At 41.7% G+C, this 18,569-nt stretch overlaps 1 protein-coding gene across 1 annotated transcript in view; it reads right to left on the minus strand.

Moving 5' to 3' along the window:
- The window catches only part of tiam2a (TIAM Rac1 associated GEF 2a), a 65,087-nt gene that overhangs the window by 28,624 nt on the left and 17,894 nt on the right, over positions 1-18,569 (minus strand). The window contains exons 4-7 of the mRNA XM_079458406.1: positions 6,479-6,953; positions 6,214-6,386; positions 4,937-5,167; positions 25-210 (exon numbers count right to left, since the gene is read on the minus strand). Of these exons, the coding sequence (XP_079314532.1) occupies positions 25-210; positions 4,937-5,167; positions 6,214-6,386; positions 6,479-6,953 (1,065 nt within the window). The remainder of the gene's footprint in view (positions 1-24; positions 211-4,936; positions 5,168-6,213; positions 6,387-6,478; positions 6,954-18,569) is intronic.

Consider the following 18,569-nt stretch of genomic DNA (forward strand, 5'->3'; position numbering starts at 1 on the left):
ATTTTTAAGATCAAGGAAGCTAACCAGTGCATGGAATGAGGAAACAGAGAAGATTCCCAGTCGAGCCAGTGCAGCTTTGGTTGGGCGGTTGGCTGAGGCCAGGAGGCTCTTGGGGTTGGGTAGCTCTCCCCCTTGACGACTGGCCATGTAGCAGCGCATGCGAAATAGGTCTATGTTGAATCGCTCAAGGTTCTGTTCCCATTGTTGAATCTGCCAGTTAATCAATGCACAGTTATAGTTAGGGAAAACGACATATCCACCAAACAGCAAATGTGGTGTGCTTTAAGAGATGCACGTCGTGAGACGCCATATCTTTCATAGTCCAAAACGCTGTTACATTCAACATGAAAGTAATTCCCTTGGGCCGTAATGATTGACATCTTATAAAGCGATTTGATCGGTGTGTTCAAGAAACATTTACAACGTTATAATCGGCAATCCACAGCCAAAGGCAGTCGGTTTGTTCACGCAATAGGTCTCGTTCCAAAAAGCGTCTTCTACCCTGGAAAGTAACTGCAAGAAGTGTACCACACCACGTGAACTGTTGTCTCAGATTAGGGAATGCTCATTTCAATCCAGAACTTGCACTTCAAAGGATCTGCCCTTCTAAGCTTGTGGGGCATATGAATGCGATTGGAATTCAGCCGAAGATGCGATAATAGCCATATCTATGATAATAGCAATTTCTTGCACAGACCAATTGATTCTCTTTATAAGGTGCCAGCTAATAATAAATAAACAACAGAAATTCAAAATGATAGAAGAAATGATGATATGGTAAAAAACTGGCCTGCATCCTATTTATACTTTTGGAATCTGGCCCTCAAAGAAAAGTAGTTGAAGACCCCTGTATAACATATTGGCTTTGAAGGTGCACTGGTGTCAGGAACTGCATGAGGGATGAACTATTATAGCTGTAATTGCTGAGGACCACATGACTCTGTAAAGTTTGTGGTGCTAAAGGGACTGGGACTCAGAATTGCTTTAATTCTCACATTATCCTTTGTCCTACAGTAGACGCCATAGAGCAACCTGTTGGTTGTTATGTGCTTCAGTTCAATGCTTTGTTAACATACTTGTAAACACACAACCACAAAACTTTCGACAGTTTTTGACAAATATATATATATATATATATATATATATATATATATATATATATATGTATATATATATATATATATATATATATATATATATATATATATATATAAAACATATATTTTTGCTTTAATGGGTAAAATATTGTTTATAATTGCATATGGTCTTTATGATAATAATTTATTATTGCATACCATTTTTGGCATGTTAAGAAAACATTATTTTCATGAATAGAAAACATTCAATGCTGTTAATTATTATAACATAATCCATTTAATAAAAAATCATCCGTAAAGGGAAAAATATTTAATTGTAGCTGCTATACATCTTTGTGTTACTTTAAAATGGTCTCTACCTGCCTGTATTTTAGTAGTTTTGTAGAATTTTAACCATGCTCAAATTTAAATATCTATATACTCAGTTAATTGACTATTTTACTCACCGCCCTTTTTCCTACAATCTGACTGAGACTGCTTCTGCGTAGCCCTTCACCCATCACAACACAACATAGTAACGTGTCAATCATGGCTTTCTCTCCTGTTATTGTGTGCTGCACCTCTTGCCACATGTAAAGCTTGGCTTCTTCAGTCAGCGAGGAAGGTTTTACATGTGCTAAAATTAAGCAGTAGTCAGGCTGACCGAGAAGATCACAGAATTAGAGGCCGTTTACACAAGATCGTTTTCAACTGAAAACACAAAAATAATGCATGCGTTTTGGCTTCTGTTTAGGCCTACACAGAAACTGCATTTTAGGGGCACTGAAAACAAAAACTTTTGAAAACGTGTCTCAAAGCGCAACTTTTTGAAAGTGCCGTCATTTTCGTTTCCATGTAAACTGCAAAACGGAACTTTCTGAAAACGATGACGTCACATGCATGCGTATTACACGTGAGTATAGCCAAAACAAAATGGCTGCTTCCCATACTGTGAGATCATGCTTCTCGACTAGGTATTAACGTTACCCCAGCAAAATGTGGATTTGCTGCACCAGATAGGCCAGCGGAGGCACACTATTTACATTCGCCAGGCTTTAAACACACATATATGCTTCTTCAAACTATATCGCATGTTATATTAAAATGCACCTTTGGCTTATAACTGTGCATGTGTATGTGCCAAGGGATTTCCTGTTTCTTTACACAACAACATCGCCATCCACTGACCTGGCGCATTCTCCACCGTTTTATCTGTTTTCCTGGATCCGTGTAAATGTAGACCATTATGACTTTTCCGTTTTTCATTGCGTAAACGTGGCCTTGTAGACACGCTTTTTAGTACTTCTTAAAATGACAAATTATCTTAAATTTATTCATTTGGCAGACGCTTTTATCCAAAGCGACTTGCAAGTAGTTTTTTTAACAGTGGCACATCACTGCAGAACAATCAGGGGTGAAGTGCCTTGCTCAAGGGCACTTCAGTCATGGCCTGCTAGCACTGAGATTCGAACCAGCTGATCACAAGTCCAACTCTCTAACCACCAGGCCACAGCTCGATCGTTTTCATACTTGGCTCCTAAAGTTTGGAATAGCCTCCCAAGCAAGGTTCGGGATTCAGACACACTCAATCAGTTTAAAACTAGACTAAAAACTCATCTCTTTAGTTTGGTTTTCACTTAACTTACTGATAACTTTGTTAATTAAGCAGTGTATGCTGCAATATTGTTAGCTTGTCGGAACTGAACATACACACATCCACGATAATGTGTCACTTTCTTTCAGCCTCTATGCTAATATCTATTTTTGATATTCATGTCACGTTCTTCTCTGGATGCTCTTCCCAGTTCAGCCAAACTCTCGTGATGATGGGAAGTCCACCCGATGGCAACTGTAGCCACAAATTAGGATCCAGAGGGCACCAGAAGTCATCAGTCCAAGCTCCGGTTCTGGCTTGATGCTCTTCCCAGTCCAGCCTGACGCATGTGATGATGGACAACTACAGCCACAACCTACAGTCCTCCAGAACCATAATAATATCGGACAGACCTAAATATCTCTTTCTATCCTCACTAGTTCTCTTCTCTTTTCACTAACCAGCCCGGCAAACAATTTCTGATGAATATCACAGTTTATAGTAATTATTCTCTCTGTAGTTGCAGCAGTGCTATTTGAATATGCCAGAGGAGAACTGGCTCTCCCGGTTGAATCTGGCATCCCCAAGGTTTTTTTTTTCCCAACTCATGCCCTAGCCCCACGTTCCCCCTAGTACTGCATGTTCATACTACAGGCATGTCTGAGTATACCCACAATGACAATATCAGCCCACAGGACTGAGAGCTTGTGCTCCTCAACTTAATTATAAACGTTTCTACCGTAAAGTGTAGATTTACTGCACCACTAGGACCAGTGGAGACATATTATTTACAACCCGATTCCAAAAAAAGTTGGGACGCTGTACAAATTGTGAATAAAAACAGAATGCAATGATGTGGAAGTTTCAAATTTCCATATTTTATTCAGAATACAACATAGATGATATATCTAATGTTTAAACTGAGAAAATGTATCATTTTATGGAAAAAATAAGTTGATTTTAAATTTCATGGCATCAACACATCTCAAAAAAGTTGGGACAAGGCCATGTTTACCACTGTGTGGCATCCCCTCTTCTTTTTATAACAGTCTGCAAACGTCTGGGGACTGAGGAGACAAGTTGCTCAAGTTTAGGAATAGGAATGATGTCCCATTCTTGTCTAATACAGGCTTCTAGTTGCTCAACGGTCTTAGGTCTTCTTTGTCACATCTTCCGCTTTATGATGCGCCAAATGTTTTCTATGGGTGAAAGATCTGGACTGCAGGCTGGCCATTTCAGTACCCGGATTCCTTTTCCTACGCAGCCATGATGTAATTGATGCAGTATGTGGTCTTGTTGGAAAATGCAAGGTCTTCCATGAAACGTCTGGATGGGAGCATATGTTGTTCTAGAACTTGGATATACCATTCAGCATTGATGATGCCTTTCCAGATGTGTAAGCTGCTCATGCAACACGCACTCATGCAACCCCATACCATCAGAGAAGCAGGCTTCTGAACTGAGCGTTGATAACAACTTGGGTTGTCCTTGTCCTCTTTAGTCCGGATGACATGGCGTCCCAGTTTTTCAAAAAGAAATTCAAATTTTGATTCGTCTGACCACAGAACAGTTTTCCACTTTGCCAAAGTCCATTTTAAATGAGCCTTAAACCAGAGAAAACGCCTGCGCTTCTGGATCATATTTAGATATGGCTTCTTTTTTAACTAAAGAGTTTTAGCTGGCAACGGCGTATGGCATGGTGGATTGTGTTCACCGACAACTTAGTTCCTGGGACTTTTCTCTGTGAAACTCCTTTCTGATATTGCTCCACCATTTTTCGTGCAGCATTGGGGGAATTGGTGATCCTCTGCCCATCTTGACTTCTGAGAACCACTGCCACTCTGAGAGGCTCTTTTCATATCCAATCATGTTGCCAATTGACCTAATAAGTTGAAAATTGGTCCTCCAGCTGTTCCTTATATGTGTAATTTTTCCAGCCTCTTATTGCAACCTGTGCCAACTTTTTGGGAATGTGTAGCTCTCATGAAATCCAAAATGAGCCAATATTTGGCATGACAAAATGTGTCACTTTCAACATTTGATATGTTATCTATATTCTATTGTGAATAAAATATAAGTTGATGAGATTTGTACAGTGTCCCAACTTTTTTGGAATTGGGTTTGTACATACACTAAACTGTTAACACACAAATGACAACAAAATATAAAAAAAACACTTTGTACACTACCCTTTGAGAATATTGAGGCACTCAAATAAATGTAAGAAGCCACATTTTAAGATAAGAGGGTTATTTAACTTCCTTACCTGGTTTTCAATAGCCTTCCTATTCTTGGGATTACCAACTGAATGGCAGAGCAAATGAAGCTCTGCCATTTTTTTCATCTTGCTGTCCATGTCAATCTTTTGAAGAATCCTACGGATCTCTTCATGTAACAAGCGCAATGTGTCCACCTTCCCATTGCACTTGGCAAATAGAGATGCACAAGCAGAATGGATGGCTGTTACCCAATTCTCCAAGTCAGTCTGATTAGAGGCCTAGAAAGGGGGGTATAATTAACAATAATGTTAACAATTAATGCACATAACATTGCAATGTAGGTGAAAAACGTTAAAAGGAGAAAGAGGAAGACCAACTCACATAGATCCTAAACTAACACCGTCAGTCTGCCTTGAAACGTAAACATTTTAGAAATATTTAATGACAATGAGCTGAACAAAAAAGACTATTAATATCTGCTAGCTGTTTATGAGATGCAGACAATTATCTGAACAATAACAACAACATGCAAAAATCATGTTGCTTATTGTGTTCATATTTGTTTATTGTGTTTGTTAGCTGCATTTCTGAGTTATTATTACTTCATAAAAAACCCAACTGCTGTTTGATTTATATTCAAATGCACAGTAAAAAATGTACTCTTCAATTGTTTAATTAATAATTTAGCGCATATATTTTTTATAATCTTAATTTGAATATGGCAACAATTATGTTTTAAAATGTTTTATTTTAATATGACTGCATTTTTATTTTAAGGTCTTAATGTAAATATGTCATTTAAATATGATATCTCATTCTATTATATCTATATGATTAAATGACTGAAAGAGACGCCAATCACTGTGTCTTCTATCAGCCAATCACTGTGTTTTTAGTCAGTAAGCTTGCTGCCCTTTCTCATAGTTTAAGGTTTCTTTCTAATCCTTAGTAAAAGTTACTCACAGCAGCGCTGTGAATAGGTTTTAAGAATAAACTCTTTACTAAAAACTTACTGCTGTTTATGCGAGCTGTTAGTTTGTTTTGTGAATACAGGCACGGACGTATCAAACTTAATGCGTTTGGGTAGTTATAATATAATGGCTTTGAATTTTAAATAATGACAATGCTGAAAACGGCAGCATTGCTGGCCACCAGAATTTGCTGTGTTGTGGATGGTGATGTGGTAGTTAACCAGCATGAAATTGTGGAGCATCACTCAAACAGCCTATCTTCTGTTTTGGATATATATTTGCTGGTTGACAAGCATGAGGTGCCGGTTTGGTCAACCTGTATATTTTTAGTGTATAATAGTTTTGTCACTGACCTGTAAAAGATAGACATCACCATAGACATTGCTGAGGCAGAACACGTTCTCCTTCTTGGGATGCTCAGGAACAGCCTGGACTATGCCATCGTCAGCTAACAGGGCACAACAAGGAGATTGCTCTTGGTCTGAAAAAGCTTTTCTATAGCTGTCATAGAACAGGAGAGTACAACCTGAAGGAAAGATCAAATAAATCTCTGGTCGAATCAATGGTGAGTGGTACTGTAAATATGAGCGTCAGTTCATGCAACTGTGTCCTATTTACCCTTAAGAGTGACCCAAAATTTCTTCCATTTTCGATGACCCACTAGCTTGAGTTTTCTGTCCTTGTGTACAGTAAGCAAAGGCTTGAAGTAGAGCCACCCAGCCCGTCGAACTACACCATGGTCTTTTTCAAACAGTAAGTCTAGCTGCTTCAAAGAGCCGAGGGTTTCTTGACTACTGCTCTCAGTCTCATCTGTGAAATTCTCACCCGACTCCTCACCTCCACCTTCTGCGGAAGGCTGGCCAGTCATTAACTCCTTCATGACGTTCTTGTAGACGTTTTTCTGCAAAGTGTCAGTGTCCAAATGAAGGTCACTAGTAGAACTGAGGCAGAACTGCAGTGCCTGATAGTGGGTTTGAGATGTGCTATTGGGGACACCCAGAAGGCTGGAGACTTGAGAAGGAGAACTAATGTCTGCAGTCAGGCCATCCACACCACTATCAAAGCAATCGGTGGGCTCATTATACGTTGACTCCTAAAAAAAATGTGAATGACAAAAACAATGATAAGGAATTACAACCTGAAGTAACCATTTTTCATGAAGGAGCCATTCAAATGTTTTTGTACAGACATCACTTTGACTAACAATTACTGTTTCTATATTACAATATTGACAGATTGAATCAGTGAGTGTTTGTGTGGAATTTTCGAAAGATATATGTAACAAAGTTCCATAGAAGGAGGCGGGAACCGGCGAACATTTTACAACTTTAATTAAATCAAATAAACAATAAACACGGAAGTAAAATGCCGGCAGCACCCTCACGGACAACTGCCGGCCATACAGAGCATAAACACAAACTAAACATATGTCCGGGCCCGGTCCTCTCTCGTCAACAGTCCTGCCGGTCGTCCTTTTAAGCTCCCAATCTCCTCCGTAAGATATGCGGGACCGGTGCAAGCACAGCTGATTGCAACTATCACTCACGCCACCGGCCCCGCCTCGTGGCTCTCGTCCCGCCTTCCTCACCACAATTTACTTGTGCCATGTTTCCTAACAGTGTGCATGCTGTAACACGTAGTGCCTGGGTCTTCAACTGGGGGTAGCATAATAGTCAAGTCAGCTTTATTAATATAGCGCTTTTTAAAATTTTCATTGTTACAAAGCAGCTGTACAAGAAAACATTGACTATAAGCAAAACATATAAGGTTATGGAAGTCAAAACACAGGTCAAATATCAGACAGAATATAAATTCCTATATGCGAGGAACCCAAAACTCCATTAGAGGAGAAATAAAACCTCAGAGGGAAACCCGGCCTAACCAGGGGATTCCATTTCCCCGTCTGGCAAAAGCTGCAGCCTCTGCACAAGCTTGACAGTGCTTGCACAACAAGGCAAAATAAAAAAATAATTAGATTTAAGATTATAATCAATAATGTTGTAGAGTTGGCACGTCCTTTGTCCAGCTCTATCATCCCAGCATTTGTCAGGTCTCTGGACTGCGTCCTGCCTGCTCTAGTAACCTTGGAACAATGAGACAATACTGGCTGAGAGTAGAGTACTGTTCTTCACTCTTTGATGCAACAAATGCATCAGTTGTTATTGGAAGTGTTCCTGGTTCCGGTTGATCTTACTAGTGCAGCCTAAACCTTCAGAATATATATATTATGATAGTGTAGTGTATGCAAGATTAAAAAAGAAGCGTCTTTAGTCTAGATTTTAACTGACAGAGTTTGTCTGCCTCCGGGACAGTGCGAGGAAGACTGTTCCAAAGTTTTGGCACTAGATAGGAAAAGGATCTGCCGCCTGCACTTGATTTTGAAATTCTAGGTATAGTGTCAATGTAATGTCTTAACATAATATTACTTTGACAATATGAGTTGTTTCTTTATAAATACATTTTAGGACTCCTACATTTTTACCTTTTTTGCCTTTTAGCTTCTAAATCCTTGAAAAGTTAGGCGTAATCAAGAGAACTCCCAAATAACTACGACCAACTCACAACAAACCTAAAATAACTGTGACATTAGCAATCTGACTTGGAACATATACATTTTAGAAACAATCCGAGAGTGACACAGCAGAGGCCTCTCCTCACCACCAGAAGGCTGCCTTCGCCAAATTCTAGGACCCACTCTAAGCCCACACACTCAATTTGACACATATTTAAGATATATTTCAACTGTATTAATACTGAAGGTCTGGGAACTTTGGCCGCTTTCTATGGTGAAGGCCTGCCCAAGAGTCCATATGACTGACAGGTGAAGAATCCAATCACATTTCATTTTGAAGTTAACAGCAACAACAATGTTTATACTTTATAAAATTTGTATATACTTGCAACAGATGTAAACACAGCAGCTCACAATTTCGAACAGACAGCTTAATTTTGTTTCTAGGCGGACTGTTAAAAATTAAATCTGGAGTAATCAAGGGTTGAAAATTAACAAAAACATTTTTAAAGACACAATACATAGAAAGTTATTGGTTAGTCAAATAAATACAGAACGGGTATGTTTTGAGCTGTTTTTGGAAAGTTGTGAAGGATCCACCACAGGGGAAATTAATGAGTAAAAGTGTTTGCAAGCGATTTGGTGCCTCGCTGTGATGGAACAAATGGGAGGGGATGTAGACCTGGAGCTGTGAGTTTAGGAAAAGGGGCAAATTTCCCGTTATCGTTCTGAAAGCCAGTAACAGCAATTTAAACTTGATGAGGGCGGCAACTGGCAACCAGTGAAGTGAAATCAGTAGGGGTGTTACAGGGGTTATTTTAGGCTGATTGAAAATTAGACATGCGGCTGCATTCTGGATCATTTGCAAGGGCTTGACTGCATTGGTTGGAAGGCCGACCAGTAAAGAACTTCAGTGGTCAAGTCTTGATATGACCAGAGCTTGGAGCTAGCAGCTGAGAGGCATGCTCCGTCAGGAACGGCCTGATTTTCCTGATGTTGTTGAGCACATAGCAGCAAGTTTGAGTGGTTGCTGCGATGTCAGAGGTACATTTCAGCTGGTTGTCAAACATAACCCCCATGTTCCTCGCAGACTTTGTGGGTGTTATAGTTGAGGATCCAAGCTCAATGGTAAGGTGGCGTTCAATTGATGGGTGGGCCGGTATAACTAGGAGTTCTGTCTTAGAGAGGTTGAGATGTAGGTAATGCTCTTTCATCCAAGAAGAGATGTCCAGAAGGCAGGCAGAGACATGGGCAGAGATGGTGGGGTCATCTGCCTGAAAAGATAAATAAAACTATGTATCATCTGCATAAAAATGGTATGAGAACCCCTGTGCCTTAAGAATTGGAATCAGGCAGGTGGTTTATATAGAAAAGAGGAGAGGAACAAGAACTGATCCCTGAGGAACTCCAGTTGTCAGCTGGTGAGATCTGGATGTCTCGCCTCTCCAGGACACCTGAAAGAATCTGCCTGTGAGATAAGAGTCAAACCTGTTGAGTGCAGTTCCAAAGATGACAAGTTTGTAGAGAGTGGACAGCAGGATCTGGTGGGTCACAGTGTCAAATGCAGTAGAGAGATTATGCAGAATAAAATGACAAGGATTTAGCCCTCGCCTGCCATAGGTTTTCGACCACAGACAGGAGAGGGGTCTCCGTAGAATGTCCTTTCTTGAAGCCGGATTGTTGATTGTCCAGAAGGTCGTTCTGTGAGAATCTATCTGTTGGGATGTTGGCCCTGTGAAGTTCAAATGAAGAGAGGAGAGCTAAGAAGTTGGCTGCTTGTGGTTTGTCTAGATGGATGTTGAAATTGCCTTGCATTACCAGTCGAGTATCGTCTTCAGGGATAGAGGACAGCAGCATGTCAAGCTCTTCTAAGAGGTTTCCCAGTTGACCTGGAGGGCAATACATGACAACACAATGTATTTTTAATGGATAAGTGATTGTGATATCCGAATGAATACCATGCAGTAAACACTAACAACAATTTATATGAGTGATAGTATTTTGTCCATACTGGAATATATATCCAGAATTCCATACTGGAAAGATGTTGAGGCTCTTGTTGGTGATAATGGAATATTTTTACTTGCTGTAGCCTATATGTCAAAATAGTTCAAAATTAATTAATTATATTGCTTCAATATAATGTATGTAATCAAATTTTAGATTACGTTATTAGAAATGTGTAATCTAAGAGATGACATAACAGACTACAAATTTTGTCACGTAATCTGTAAAATTATTGTTTTTACTAAGTAGGGCCCTTCAGAGGGTGATACAGTATATCGCATTTGAAATGCACAGATCGTCGAGAATAAAACACAGAAATGTCGAGATTTTTTATGAGTTTTATTTGAATCATCTAACAAAACACCCAAGGTAAAATCATTCATTTACATATCTAAAAAATAAAGACTTCTTTAACTGGGGAAATGGCTTTTTTAAAATTGTTTTAGATTACGAACCGCAAGGAACTGCATAAGTTAACCTACATTTACGGCGCAAGTATTGGTTCCTATAGCGTACCTACGTGTGGTATAAGGGAACAATATTTCGGGTAATAAAGTGTCATGAAACTGCTCCGAGATTTAGGGTGAGATCCAAATGCAGCTTTATTGGTGGGTAATCCAGAGGCGTATTCCAAATAACAGGCAGGGGTCATACACAGGTAGGCAGTTCAAACAAGGAAACCAACAACACAAAGAAACAAACAAAACAGGCAGGGACCAGAGGCAAAAGAGTGAACAGGGAACCAGGCAATAAATCCAAAAAACCAAAAGACAAGGAACCAGGGAAACGCTCAGAAATGCAGTGTAGACAAAACAAGACTTCGCAGTGAGTGAATAAGTGCACATGGTATATATAGAGTGAATGTGAATGATATGCAGGTGTGTGTGAAATCAGTGCTGATGAGTCCGGGTAGTGAGTTATGGGAAATGTAGTCTGTGAGTGAATGATAAGTTTGATGTGGAGTGCCCTCTGGTGGTTTTCAAGGGCACTCCAGCTGGTGACCGTTACATAGCCCCCCCTTTAAGGAGTGGATTCCAGACGCTCCTAACACTGTCCAGGAGGGAGGAGGAGCGGAGGCGGACCCGGGGGCGGGATGGAGGGCCAGGACCGTGGAGCGGAAGAGAACCCGGAGACTGAGGCTGAGCAGGCGACCAGGGCGGAGCAGGCTGAGCAGGCGGCCAGGGCGGAGCAGGCTGAGCAGGCGGACAGGGCGGAGCAGGCTGAGCAGGCGGACAGGGCGGAGCAGGCGGACAGGGCGGAGCAGGCTGTGCAGGCGGCCAGGGCGGAGCAGGCTGTGCAGGCGGCCAGGGCGGAGCAGGCTGTGCAGGCGGCCAGGCCGGAGCAGGCTGTGCAGGAGGCCAGGCCGGAGCAGGCTGTGCAGGAGGCCGGGGCTGAGCAGGCTGTGCAGGAGGCCGGGGCTGAGACGTCCCTTCAAGGAGACCAGGCCGACTTGTCGGTTCAGGAGTATAACGCGGGTCCGACGGTTCAGGAACCGGCACAGGGGTGGATTCGGCCATCTTGTCCCCAGACACAGGCGTGGATTCGGCCGTCTTGTCCCAAGACACAGGCGTGGATTCGGCCGTCTTGTCCCAAGACACAGGCGTGGATTCGGCCGTCTTGTCCCAAGACACAGGCGTGGATTCGGCCGTCTTGTCCCAAGACACAGGCGTGGATTCGGCCGTCTTGTCCCAAGACACAGGCGTGGATTCGGCCGTCTTGTCCGAAGACACAGGCGTGGAGGAGGCCGTCTTGTCCGAAGACACAGGCGTGGAGGAGGCCGTCTTGTCCGAAGACACAGGCGTGGAGGAGGCCGTCTTGGGATGAGGCTCAGATATGGCAGACGTGACGTGAACAGTCTCTGGCTCCGGCTGGGCAGACGGGGCTTGACTTGATTCTGGAAGATCGACTCGGGCTTGACTTGACTCTGGAAGATCGACTCGGGCTTGACCTGACTCTGGAAGATCGACTCGGGCTTGACCTGACTCTGGAAGATCGACTCGGGCTTGACCTGACTCTGGAAGATCGACTCGGGCTTGACCTGACTCTGGAAGATCGACTCGGGCTTGACCTGACTCTGGAAGATCGACTCGGGCTTGACCTGACTCTGGAAGATCGACTCGGGCTTGACCTGACTCTGGAAGATCGACTCGGGCTTGACCTGACTCTGGAAGATCGACTCGGGCTTGACCTGACTCTGGAAGATCGACTCGGGCTTGACCTGACTCTGGAAGATCGACTCGGGCTTGACCTGACTCTGGAAGATCGACTCGGACTTGACCTGACTCTGGAAGATCGACTCGGACTTGACCTGACTCTGGAAGATCGACTCGGACTTGACCTGACTCTGGAAGATCGACTCGGACTTGACCTGACTCTGGAAGATCGACTCGGACTTGACCTGACTCTGGAATATCGACTCGGACTTGACCTGACTCTGGAAGATCGACTCGGACTTGACCTGACTCTGGAAGATCGACTCGGACTTGACCTGACTCTGGAAGATCGACTCGGACTTGACCTGACTCTGGAAGATCGACTCGGACTTGACCTGACTCTGGAAGATCGACTCGGACTTGACCTGACTCTGGAAGATCGACTCGGACTTGACCTGACTCTGGAAGATCGACTCGGACTTGACCTGACTCTGGAAGATCGACTCGGACTTGACCTGACTCTGGAAGATCGACTCGGACTTGACCTGACTCTGGAAGATCGACTCGGACTTGACCTGACACTGGAAGATCGACTCGGACTTGACCTGACTCTGGAAGATCGACTCGGATTTGACCTGACTATGGAAGATCGACTCGGACTTGACCTGACTCTGGAAGATCGACTCGGACTTGACCTGACTCTGGAAGATCGACTCGGACTTGACCTGACTCTGGAAGATCGACTCGGACTTGACCTGACTCTGGAAGATCGACTCGGGCTTGACCTGACTCTGGAAGATCGACTCGGGCTTGACCTGACTCTGGAAGATCGACTCGGGCTTGACCTGACTCTGGAAGATCGACTCGGACTTGACCTGACTCTGGAAGATCGACTCGGACTTGACCTGACTCTGGAAGATCGACTCGGACTTGACCTGACTCTGGAAGATCGACTCGGACTTGACCTGACTCTGGAAGATCGACTCGGACTTGACCTGACTCTGGAAGATCGACTCGGACTTGACTTGACTCTGGACTGGCGGCCATCTCGTGCGGTGGCGCTGGGCTGGCGGCCATCTCGAGCGGTGGCGCTAGGCGGGCGGCCATCTCGAGCGGTGGCGCTGGGCAGGCGGCCATCTCGTGCAGTGGCGCTGGGCAGGCGGCCATCTCGTGCAGTGGCGCTGGGCAGGCGGCCATCTCGTGCAGTGGCGCTGGGCTGGCGGCCATCTCGTGCAGTGGCGCTGGGCTGGCGGCCATCTCGTGCAGTGGCGCTGGGCTGGCGGCCATCTCGTGCAGTGGCGCTGGGCTGGCGGCCATCTCGTGCAGTGGCGCTGGGCTGGGGGACATCTCGTGCAGTGGCGCTGGGCTGGCGGCCATCTCGAGCAGTGGCGCTGGGCTGGCGGCCATCTCAAGCAGTGGCGCTGGTGCTTCAAGCTCTGCTGCCAACTGCGCTTGACACTGTTGCCCCCCCCAAAAAACATTATTTGGGGTTTCAACACTGTCCTCGGCCTCTCCCACAGTGAACGGAGAGTCACATAACATCAGTGCATATTCTATGATGTCCCTTAAACTTCTCGGTAACCATGACTTAATTGGGTCGTTAAGTCCGAAACGGAACAAGTCCTTAAACAAAACTTCACCATAGTATGATACTTGATAGGATATCTCACAAAACTGTTGGACATACTCTTCTGTAGATAGGTCCCCTTGACGCAGGTGCAATAGCTGATCTTCTGGGTCCATGACCGAGCTGGAAATTTGCCATGCTGACCTTGAAGTGGGAACTGACATCTCGGTAAAGAGAGGGTACCGGGCTGCTGGATCCTGGTAAGGCGAAGTCTTCTGTCATGAAACTGCTCCGAGACAGGCAGCTCAGATCCAAATGCAGCTTTATTTCAAAGAATGGTCAAACAGGCAGTGATCAACAACAGCATATGGTATGTTAGGGAATATCCAGAATCGTCAACGTTCACAAGCAGAGGTCAGGGCAGGCAGCAGAGAATCGTAATCAACATCAAAAGTCCAAGGTAATACACGGAAGAATAAATACAGGAAACGCTCAGAAATGTGGACAGGGGTAACAAGACTTCGCAGTGTGTGTATAAGTGCACGTGGTATATATAGAGTGAGATTAACAGGGTGATGAGATACAGGTGAATGTAATCAGTGATGATGAGTCCGGGAAGTGTGTTATGGGAGATGTAGTTTTGTAAGTGAATGATAAGTTTGATGTGGAGTGCCCTCTGGTGGTTTTCAAGGGCACTCCAGTTGATGATTGTTACACCTTGGGTGCAGCAGTCATAGCTGTGTTTTAAATTGAATCAAGGATTGGAACTAATTGTTATATCCAGTCATTTTAAATAACATTGATCACAAAAAAGTAGCACGTTTGTTTTTTTATTGCTGTTCTTTTCGCTGAGGTTTTTGATGCTGTTGATAAAATCTCATAACTCTAAAAATAAAAACAAATAAAAATACATTATTTAGTACTCGTCCCAACTCGTTCGTGATATGTGTGCATCATGTCTAGAACCTGTGTTCTACATTGTGAAACAAAGTCTGTCTTTTTAAACTACCAAAGGAAGAACTTCTAAGGAAACAATGGTTACAATTATTTTTTCAAACGACAACAAAGGAGTATAACCCCAGGGTTTTACTGTGCAAAGATTGCTTCAATAATCTTGACGCGTTCACTGCAGGATATGTTAAAAAGAGGGGGAATCACCAACTTTATTTGGAACTGTTAGATCCACCAAATCCCAACCTGAAAGTGTGACTCTTTATTTTTGTCTTAACTTAAATAAATATTTGTTTACCTTATGTCTGTGTTTAGCTAATGCATATGACACTAACGTTAACATGTACCGTTATTTCTGGGGTATTACAGTTTGTTTAACTAGCTGTCAACTCGGCTAATTTAAGTGTAGAATATATTAACTCTCAAAGTATTTATTTCAAGAACTGAGTAGAGTACTATATGTATTGTAATAACATCTCAAGATACGATCACCGTACACTGTATGCCATGACAACTAGGCCAAGTATAATACTGTTACTAGGGAAGTGTAAATAAAATGTAAATGTCCTGCACCTATATAGATACAGTATACAGGTGTGATTTTTTTTATAACGTCGACTATCTAAAATTCTCCATGTAACATAACAATGCACAGTAAAGACGAAATAATATTATTACTAACGTATTAACAGTATTTAAGTAAAAGTAATATTCTATTTCAATGATGAGCAAAAGCACAACATGCATGTTGTCAAACTGGAAGTTTTGATGGCAAGAGTTGTAACTTGCCACTGAGAAACATAGTGCTCTAGTCGTGGTGGAATTTCTTGTTGATTAGCGTCTTCGGATGTTTCTTCGCCAGACTCGGCCTCAAACTGCTATCTTTACACTGTATATAATATCCAACAATCTGTACACCGTAATCCAGTAATGATGATACGACAAATTGAACGTGTTTGACCAATCCCAACAGACTACACAATCTGACCAATCACATGACACTAGGCTCGCAAGGGGATTAGACAAAAGTCTTGAGAGTCAGTCAAGAAGTACGGTAAGAATATCTGCTTATTATAATTCATAACAGTGTTATTACACCTTGTATGTACATATACTTGTTGTTGGATACTCCATAAACCAAAGTAGGACCTTGAAAATCCAATGTTTCATACTCTTTAAGATGTTTTGTGAATATGGGCCCAGATTTTTTAAAATGTACTTAGTGTATTTAGGTTGATTTTGTGTAATTAGAAATAACATTTGCACCATTTTTATAAAAGTTAAGACTGAAGGTACCTGAAAATGTCAAATGGTGTAACTGGCAAAGAATGAGAAATTTGAAACATTTTATCCACAAAAGAAGATAGGTTTTATTTAAATTATCTCTAAATATTAATTTATGTGTTTTTGCAAAATTGGGATATAAACTGAAAACTCCTTTGTTTTCTAAATAATCTTGAATAAATTATGTAACTAGTTTAGTTTATTTATTACACATTCATTTTCCTGTATATAATTATATTTTTTATGAAAAATACTGGTTACACCAATTGAAACAAACCATTTACACCACTTGACCATGTTGCTTCTACAGCCAAAATCCATTGTTTGTTCAATAAATGAACACTGCAGATCAAGGAAAATAGTCAACAAGTTAAGATTAAGTGGTTTTATTTTCCTCAATGATGAACAAACATCTGATAACAAGAAATCTCCATGTCTCATAGTGTCACTACAGTTAAATGAGGGTTAGTTATGAATTACAAATCCTCAAATCATTTCACAACCGTAAGACCTTTGTTCATCTTCAGAACACAAATTAAGATGGAGAACGGAAAACAGAGAGATAACTGACTCACCACATAGAAAGTAATGCAACATACACTCCCCAGATAGTTAAATATAAAGACATCATTAAAATAGTCCATGTCACAACAGTAGTTCAATCATCATTTAATGAACTGAGAAGAAACTTATAAAGCACATATTCTGCATGACCATATTCTACATACCCAATACCTTAACCTAACAACTACCTTAATAACTATTAATAAGCAACAAATTTAGAGTTTATTGTGCAAAAGTAGTTAATGGTTTGTTAATAGCGAGAATTGCCCCCTATACTGAAGTGTGACCAAAAATGTAATGAATTTACGTTCAAATGTAGACACCCACTTCATTCTGCTACATTAAGTCTTGTCTGCATATGTTACATCATTTACATGATATAATATTATATTATTAATTGCTTGAAAGTTTTAACGAATGGAAAAGAAATATGCATTAAAGCTATTTAAAGAATTTGATTCCAAAATTAGATTAATGTTATCATGTTTTTATTGTGTTTTATTGTGTTAGTTTTTCAAAACAACTGCATGTTGATTGATATTGATTGGAATGCACAGTAAAATTCTCATTTTGTAAATAAACTCGTAATTTCTACGAATGTTAAGGAACATAACATTAGTGATCATAATTTATAATTTATATTGGACTTTAACAGCTTTAATTCTTACGTCGTGGATGGCACATATTTCTCAAAATTTTTATTACTGAGCACTTGAAAATAGTTCCAAATGGTAGTTTATTTTATTTGACATTTTTAATTGGCATCATAAATTAGTCATATTTTACTAAATTGGTCCCTAACAGAAAGGTTTGTTATAGAAGTCCTATGGTGTAACTGGTTACACTACAGGTTGCCAGTTCGATCCTCAGGGCCGGCAGGTAACGACTGAGGTGCCCTTGAGCAAGGCACCTTACCCCTACTTGCTCCCCGGGCGCTGCAGTGATAGCTGCCCACCGCTCCGGGTGTATGTGTTTTCACCACTTGCTGTGCGTGTGTTCACTACTCTCTGGATGGGTTAAATGCAGAGGGCAAATTTCAGGTATGGTTCTCCATAACTGACAAATAGGTCACTTTCACTTTCACTTTTCACTTTATTTGAGATTGTAGTGAGTTCATACTTGATAATGATGAATTATCAATATATTCCTGTGGTCATACCACTCGACATAAATACCTAAGAATACCTGACACACCCTAAAAATGTCAAATTATCTCACATTTAAAGAGAGTTTCTAACCTGTGCATGCAGCAGTTAGCATCACCAGGGGTTCTTCTCTGTGGATTCATTTTCTGTCTTCTTGCATAATATTAAAAAAATTCTCCTTGGTTCTCAGAAAAGAGAATGTAATTTCAAAATGTATTTTCGAAATGTTAACTCTTTACTCAGGGACACATAAAAGAGTGTCACGTCATTGACCCAGACATGTTTGTCTATTGCAAATTATTTTTAGGTATTTTGTTTCCATCTTTGTTGCAATGATGATTGTACCCCTGTGCACAAGTCGTTGATGGGTTTGGGTGATGAGTGATGACTCGAAGCCTGCAAGTCATACCAAAGTAGTTTGGTTCAGGTCTGGGCTTTATGCAGACCAGTCACCTTAATTTCTTTCTGAACCTTGCTTTTTTGTACAGGGGAACTGTCATGCACTCTAAAAAATGTTAACCCATCG

This window comes from Barbatula barbatula (assembly GCF_947034865.1).
Source record: "Barbatula barbatula genome assembly, chromosome: 6".
In the NCBI taxonomy this organism is placed as follows: domain Eukaryota; kingdom Metazoa; phylum Chordata; class Actinopteri; order Cypriniformes; family Nemacheilidae; genus Barbatula; species Barbatula barbatula.